At 49.8% G+C, this 8481-nt stretch overlaps 1 protein-coding gene across 1 annotated transcript in view; it reads right to left on the bottom strand.

The window, feature by feature from the left end:
• ALOX5AP (arachidonate 5-lipoxygenase activating protein) overlaps window positions 1-8481 on the bottom strand; it is a 42867-nt gene that overhangs the window by 29732 nt on the left and 4654 nt on the right. The window contains exon 2 of the mRNA XM_028497624.2: window positions 5084-5183. Within this exon, the coding sequence (XP_028353425.1) occupies window positions 5084-5183 (100 nt within the window). The remainder of the gene's footprint in view (window positions 1-5083; window positions 5184-8481) is intronic.

Here is an 8481-nt window from a genome sequence, read left to right as displayed (position 1 = left end):
GCACAGCTCCTGGGGTTCAGCTTTGGATTTGGCCCCGCCTCTGCGTGTAGGTCACCTGAGGGCGTCTATTCCCGGCTCAGACAGGACGGGGTTAAAGGAGCAGCTGATTCGGGGGCTCACTCTGGCCGGAGGGAGGGAGGGGTACGGATGCGGGGCGAGCCTGGGTGGCAGAGGCCGGCGTGACGTTGCACCAGCCTGAGGCGCGCCTTGCGTTCTCCCGGGGAAGCTGTCCCTGGATCCCGGGACCCCGGCAGTGGCGGGCTGCACAGGCTCCCGGGAGGGGAGGTGTGGAGACTGACCTGTGCTCGCACACAGGCTTCTTGGTGGCGGCAGCAGCGGCCTTAGCGTCTCATGCCCGTCTCTGGGGTCCGCGCTGATGGCTGCGGCTCGCGCCCGTCTCTGGAGCTCGTTTTGGCGGCGCTCTGAATCCCCTCTCCTTGCGCACCAAGAAACAATGGTCCCTTGCCTCTTAGGCAGGTCCAGACTTTTTCCCAGACTTCCTCCCAGCCAGCTGTGGTGCACTAGCCCCCTTCAGGCTATGTTCACACAGCCAACCCCAGTCCTCTCCGTGGGATCTGACCTCTGAAGCCAGAGCCTCAGCTCCCAGCCCTGACCCGCCCTGGTGGGTGAGCAGACAAGCCTCTCAGGCTGGTGAGTACTGCTCGTTTAGGCGGCGCTCTGAATCCCCTCTCCTTGCGCACCAGGAAACAATGGTCTCTTGCCTCTTTGGCAGTTCCAGACTTTGTCCCGGACTCCCTCCCGGCCAGCTGTGGCGCACTAGCCCCTTCAGGTTGTGTTCACGCCGCCAACCCCAGTCCTCTCCCTGTGATCCGACCGAAGCCCGAGCCTCAGCTCCCAGCCCCGCCCGCCCCGGCGGGTGAGCAGACGAGCCTCTCGGGCTGGTGAGTGCCGGTCGGCGCCGATCCTCTGTGCGGGAATCTCTCCGCTTTGCCCTCCGCACCCCTGTGGCAGCGCTCTCCTCCGCGGCTCCAAAGCTTCTGCCCCCCGCAGTCTCCGCCTCCGAAGGGGTTTCCTAGTGTGTGGAAAACTTTCCTCGTTCACGGCTCCCTCCCATTGGTGCAGGTCCTGTCCCTATTCTTTTGTCTCTGTTTTTTCTTTTTTCTTTTGCCCTACCCAGGTAGGTGGGGAGTTTCTTGCCTTTTGGGAGGTCTGAGGTCTTCTGCCAGCGTTCAGTAGGTGTTCTGTAGGAGTTGTTCCACATGTAGATGTATTTCTGATGTATTTGTGGGGAGGAAGGTGATCTCCACGTCTTATGCTTCCACCATCTTGAAGGTCTCCTGGCTGCCACTTTTTGACTGTGCGATGGTGGGTGCATTTCCTAGCCTCACTGAGTCTCAATCTCCTCATCAATTGAAGGTGAATGGAGACATGAGTATTTATTGATACCTCCCTGGCTGTTGTGAGAATAAAATGAGAGAAAGCAGCGCCAGGCTTGTAGTAAGCATTCAATAAATGGTGGCTATTATTCCCCCAACCTCGTCCTTCTTATAACCCCCAATGGAAATGTCTTTCCTACTGACAAATTACTGTTATTCCAAATATTCTTTTGTGCCATTTTTTCTGCAGGATAAAACTGACAAACCCACTTTGTCTGTCATTTCTTGAGGTCTAACTACGAGCTACTCAGCAGATCTCTCAACAATTCACTGTGCTGTGTTCAACTGGATGCACCACACTGCCAGTGTTCTTATGGAGAAAAGGATTCATTGCAATTCTCCCTTTCATTTTTCCCCACCTTTAGGAATGAGATATAGAAGCACTTAATGTTTTGCTAGTTAATTTGGGTTTATGTAAAATAAGTAAATATGGGAGGGATAAATTAGGAGTTTGGGATTAAAATATACACACTACTATATATAAAATAGATAACCAACAAGGACCTACTGTATAGCACAGGGAACTCTACTCAATATCTTGCAATAACCTGTAATGGAAAAGAATCTAAATACGAATATATATGTGTGTGTGTATATACACATATATATATAAAACTGAATCACTTTGCTCTACACCTGAAACTAACACAATATTGTAAATCAACTATATTGCAATAGAACTTTAAATAAATACATAAATAAATATCAATAATAACAGTAATAGTATCAATACTAATGAAAAGAACCAACGTAGATGTATCACCTTCAAACCATTCACAAGTCCCTGCTACTTGGAAGTGAGTCCAGAGTGGATTCTGAGAAGTGGGGTGGGGAGAAGGGACCTCAGGGTGTCATTTACCAAAATGCATCTTGTGAAACACTAAAGCTTTGATATGCTCTAGAAAAAAAAAAAAAGGAGGGGTGTCTGTAGTTAAATAAGACCTCCCCTTCTTGTAGAACCAAGAATCACAGTGTCTTAGTACTTTAAAGGTTCTCAAAAGTCTTGCTGTACAGAACTTGTTCTTTTCTTTAACACCTGTTAACAGCCCATGAACTTGTAATCTATGGGTCACATTTTGGAAAATGACACGTCTGCAGAGACCCGCCTTCTCTCCACAACCCGTGCTCACCCACACTCATGGAGAAAAATCTTAGGTCAGTTAACTGAGACTTTTCTCCAAAAATCAAACTTTGACGGCTCTGGCTGCGCTCATTAACTGGGAACAGGGCTTTGACCTATGTTTTAGACACATGAAGAGAGAGTCAAGGTCGAGACTCTTTTAACTCTCAAACCCTGACTCAGCTCTGCCCTCGAGGGAGATGGGTGGTAGAGCAGCCCATTAACCAAGGCTGAGTCTGAACTGAAGGCCTCACCTGACTGGGACGTCTGTTCACCAACAGCCCCCAAATCTTGAACTATCTGTATCACTCAACAGTCATACTTTATGCTGAAAGACATGCATCAGCCATTTCAATCCACCCGCATCATTTATTCTTTATGCTATTTTTCCCTTTATACAGTCTCTAAACATTTATGATCCCACACCCCGTCAACCAAGAGTTTTGATCATGCAACCCTATGACGGGTGTATTTATGTACAAATTATATACACATCCTACTCTCAATCTGTATATTAAAATTGAGTAAAGTTCAATTTCCTATTTTTTAGATAGCAACATAAAATACATGTTCTTTTCTTCTCACACCCCTACGGCTCTTCTTGTACCCCTCTTTGGTGCTTTTGGAGGCCCTTGGAGAAGCTATCTCTGGGGATGACTTTCTACCGGGCTAACACGTTAAGGCCCTTCCTGGTAGCTTCCTGGCTGGGGCACGCAGACCGGGGGCTCCCGGCGTCGCCAGCAGGCGGCAGCCTCTGTGTTGATCTTCAGCACCTTCCACAACCCACCTCAGGCACACACAGGGCACTGCCAGCTGGGTCAGGGAGGAAGTAGTCTTTGTAAGAGAACCACAGCAGTGTCTGGGCAACCTTTTAATTACAGAAAATTCCCCTCCGCTCCCCCCTCCCCCCTCCCCCCCAAAGCTCCGACCTCTCCACAGCTCCCTCTCCTCCCCTCCCTCTCCTTGCCCTCTCTCGGGGGGTAAGTGGGAACGTGACGGGGGTTTGGGAGCTGGGTGGCAGCACCCATGCGGTGGGGACCCCCAGGCGGCACCAATCACCCACCACTCTCCTCTAGCGCCTTCGGACGTCAGGGACGCCATCTGGAGGCTGGCAGCGGGGACCAGGCGTCAGCGAGGCGTCTTCTGAGAAGCAGAGCTAGTTCACTCCTGGGGGGAATGGCAGACACCAGGCGGCTTGGCCTGCACCGGTCCTTCTTCATTTTCGGGAGGATGGAAACTTAGCTTCTCACCCGGTACAGAGAAATTCCGCTGCATGCAGCCCTGCCCCACTTCTCCAGACGGGCCCGCCTGTGCTCCTAAGAACACGGGGCAGCTGGTGAGAATGTAGTGATCTGGGCAGGAAGAAGCTTCTCTTTCTGAACAGGTAGAATGGTATTCACGTTCTTTTGGATTCCACGTGGGGGGAGGTTCTGGCGTCACACCTGATGGAGGACACTGTCCTTGCCCCTCTTGCACGTGGGTGTGTCTGAGGGGACCTCTCCCATCTCCCCTGCAAACAGCACAGAGGGGCTGACGGCACCGCACACGCCCTCCTCCACGTCCTGTAAATGTGAACATCTAATACGACTTAAATCACATCCTTACACTTCTTCAATGGATTCCGAGAATTAACACACCGAAGGTCCGAATCTTAAGATGGAAATCTCCCTGTAAGCAGTTCAGGAAGGGATTTCCTCGGAATCAGACTGCACAGGAGTGCTGGGTCTGAGGGGCTGGGGCCGACGGGAGACGGAGGGGCCTCGAGGGGCTGCATTTGCTTGCGCTATTCCTACCGTTCTAGAAGAACGTTGCTTGTGTGGCCGCGACTCCCACTTTGGAAGGATCTCTGGAGACATCCAAGTCACCTCCAAGCCGAGACTGAAGACCAGCTCAGAGCTGCAGCCTCCCTTTCTCACAGGCTCAGAGAAGCAGGTGACAGGCCGCTGGCTGAACCCTCTGTCTGAATGCGTTCAGCAGAGAGGAAAATGAATGTTGGATTTGCATCCCAAATAAGCACCCGCCTCCTTCACTGAGTTCTTCAGGTGTTTTCAAACAGCCTTTTCATTCAGAAGTAAAGCAGGAGAGGTGGAGAAGCCATTGCATAATTCCCCCATTCTTTCCGTTCTGGTTGCTCCAGGAGACCTGGCTTAGTAAACGCACTAGAGTCCCCTCCAGACCCCACCGAGGGGACCTGAGGGGCTGCAGGCAACTGCCAGCTGGTCCTGCCTGGTGCTTCCGAAGCCGGCTGGTGAGCAATGGCTGGTTTTCCCGGCAGCCCCTCTGGACTAACGCCCCAGAAAATCAGTCAACTCCACCACTGAATGACTGGCTGAGAGGTTCCCGAACAGGCAGAGCTCCATCCCGCCATCTCACAGCCCCGCTTCCTCTCTTTACACACGAACACTTGCTAAGATGGTGAAAAGTGCCCCCAAAGTCTCCCAGGTGAAGTTCAAGCTTCCCTGGGAACCCCGCCTCCCCGGCCTTTGGAAGGTTGGCCCAGACAGACATGCAGCCCTGTGCCCAGGCCCCCTCTCTGTCAGTTAGCAGTGTCAGGGTTTGGACTCACTTGGCAGTGTAGACCCGTTCAAGGGCAAGTGTCCCCGTCCTCTGGAAGCTCCACCCATTATGGGTCTTGCTTTCGTGCTCCACCTTGTAGGCAAAGAACCCTGCCAGAGGGAAAGGTTTGGATTTGGTTTATAACGGGGAACATTCACGAGCCTGGTATCCCATTATTTTACTAGAATGTTACACGGTTCCTTAACTTGACCTCTAAAGAGCCCTAAATGTCCTCCATCAAATGCCACTGGGCAAAAATTTACTCAGCAGCTACCCTCCACTCATCACTGCATTTGGTATTGGTGACTCAATGGTGAGCAAGACACGACCCTCACTTTCAAGGATCCGACAGTCGGAAGAAATAGATAACCAAGTAAAGAAATTACACTACAGAGTGACTCGTGCTAAGATCAGATTGAGTGAGAATACAGTGCCATCGAGGGTCAAAGGGGGCAAATTAATTCAGTGTTTGGGTCACAGAAGGATTCCTAGAGGAAGTGATATTTAAGATAAAATCTGAAGAACAAGTGTGGCAAGCAGAGAAGACCACTCCACTCTAGTGTAATGGAATGTGCAAAGGTCCAGAGGCAAGAACCTCTGGGGTTCGGTACGTCCAGCTTATTGGTGATGGGGAACGGGAAGTGGAATCTGGTTCAATTTACAAACGAGACCGAAGAGGTAGGTGGTGAATTGTTCTTTCAATGACATTTCTCTATTATCACTTGCCACGTGCCAGACACTCAGCTTACGTCCGAGAACAAAACACACAAAGAGCCTTGGCCTGAGGAGCTTATGTTCCGGCGAGGATACAAGAAGAGAAGACAGACCACACACAGTAGACAAAATGCAAAAATTAAAACGACACAGTGTGCCAAGCTGTGGACAAAGGAGAAGGCACAGCACGACAGGGGCCGCTGGGGGTGCAGACAGGGTGGCCGGAGAGAGCCCCAGGGAGAAAGCAGTAAGTGAACCAAGGCTGAAGAAGACGGTGCCTGAGAAGTGGCTGCCGGACTTAGCAGCATGACCGTGACCTTGATGAGAGCCACGTTAAGAACTTCTGAATTTATTTCCATCTTGAGAGCAACAAGGAGTTCCTGACAGATGTTGAGTTGAGAAGAGCCATCGCCAGAAAGCCACTCTGTCTTTAGCATGGTGAGTGTTCAAAGGGGTGCGACCCAGGACAGGGGGAAGACAGAGGGAGCTGGTTAGGGTGATGCTTGTGGGATTAAGAGATGCTGAGGGGACAGAATCTGTAGGCTGGATGGTGGGGATGGCGGGATAAAGGTCCCTCCCTCCCTCTCTCTCTCTCTCTCCCCCTCACCCCTCCTATTTTATTCCTTTCCTCCTATTTCAAGAGTGAACGAGGGAAAAGTGTGATTGTCAGGGATCCACTCACAGGGTTTCTTTCCATCAACTTCCTATTAGGCTCCTCAAAAAGACATGAAAAGGATGCCTTATCCATTGTGTACATGAATAAAAGTCTTCACGTTTTCCTTTTTGTCCAAAGTACATTCCTCTCCTAGAACTGTGCCCGTTTTGAGCAGAGCTGCAGGGCTGGCTTGTCTGAAGGCCCTCTGTTAGGCACTGGACATATGCTCCTTTATTGGGCCTGGCACCAGCTCTGTGAAGTGGGTGGTACTGTCCCCACTTTGTAGACAAGGGCCCTCCGGCTCAGGGAGGTTAAATAACTTTCTCAGAGTCACTCCCCCGGGGAGGAGCAGGGAGGTTTGGATTCAACTCCAGCCGGGCATTCGAGGGTGTGTTTATCCTCCTATTGTCACGTAGAAGCTCACTTCAGGGATTCCATCAACTACACAGCGTTTGAGTATCCAACTGTCCACTCTGGAGGTCCCTTCTTACCATAGAATACAGTGGAAAATTCTGATCTTTGTCTTTCCAGAACCCAAGGTGACAGCCCTTGCCCCTGAACATGTAAACAGAGACAGTATTAAGAAAGTCTGAGGTTATTTCTGCAACCGACTGCACAGCGTGGCCGTCCTTCTCCGAGTCTGCCTCTCTTCTTCCTCTCCTTGCCCGAGAACAAACCCCTTCCTCTTTTCCAAGCCTTAGCCCTCCACCTGCAACCCTGAGGCTGCTCCTGCCACCCTCTTTGGGTCTTTGTGCATCAGTGTTTGCCCCATTTCCTGAACCTTCAGTCTCTGTTTTCCTCCTAATCTTTACCTTTGAAACACACTCAGATCTTTCCTACCCTCAAAACAAAACAAAACAAAACAAAAACAAGCCTGCCATAGTCCTGTATCCCACTAGGGTCTACCTCTCCCTCCTTCTAAGCTAAACTTGAAAGAGTTGGGCCACCTTTGTCCACTCCTCCAAACACTGACACTCCAACTCCTATTTTCCTTGACCATGTTACAGAAACTATGCATGCAAAGACCACTCACACACTTCTCGTGGCTGGCTGCTAACATCGGGCCACACCAGAGAGCCAGAGAGAGACATGGAGAGAGAAGGCTGCAAACGGTGACCAAGAACTTACCACATGCTGGGCTCTGCTGGCTACTCTACCTATGTTAATTATCTCAGGCAATACCCTCAACCATCCCACATAGAAGACATTAGTAACTCCATCTCTCTGCTGAGGAAACTGGTGGTCAGAGGAGGTAAATAACTTTCTCAGGACCACATAAACAGCTCTTGAGATTTTCATTGAGTTAGTATGAGACAGCAGCGTGATACAAAAGAACAATTCACACATCCATTATTTTAACAGAACTGGTGTCTGAATCTCGGGAACAGTTTCCCTGCATGGAAAACACCCACCTGCAACTTAGAAAAAACATGGGAAGTTGGGGAGTGGGGTAGGAGGGGGAAACCCAATGACAAGGGACTCTGGAAACCAAGTCATATGAGGAATGATACATTGAAGAAGGGATGTTACAGGTGACTTTGTAAACACAGAAGCAGCGGGCACAGTCTAAGCTTTTCCAAAGAACAGACACTCCAGTGGATAGAAATTATAAGGCAGCAGATTTCAGTTCCATATAAGAGAGAACTTCCTGAGTAGTGAGCATTTGAATGAATGAATCTGAGACAAAATACACTGTGTAAAGGTCTACCCTTTGGAGTAGATTTGAATCCCAGTTTCACCATTACTGGCTCTGGAACCTCCAACCAATGGTCTAACCTCTCCAAGTTCCACTTTGCTTACCTGTGAATTAAGCCAGGACATGGAAGCAACCTAAGTGTCCGTCAACAGATGAATGGATAAAGAAGATGTGGCACATATATACAATGAATATTACTCAGCCATAAAAAGAAACGAAATTGAGTTATTTGTAGTGAGGTGGATGGACCTAGAGTCTGTCATACAGAGGAAAGTAAGTCAGAAAGAGAAAAACGAATGCCGTATGCTAACACATATATATGGAATCTAAAAGAAAAAAAAAA

Source organism: Physeter macrocephalus, chromosome 13 (genome assembly GCF_002837175.3).
Source record: "Physeter macrocephalus isolate SW-GA chromosome 13, ASM283717v5, whole genome shotgun sequence".
Lineage (NCBI taxonomy): Eukaryota > Metazoa > Chordata > Mammalia > Artiodactyla > Physeteridae > Physeter > Physeter macrocephalus.
Note: the sequence above shows the minus strand (reverse complement) of the source record. Positions and strands in the feature narration are given on the sequence as shown.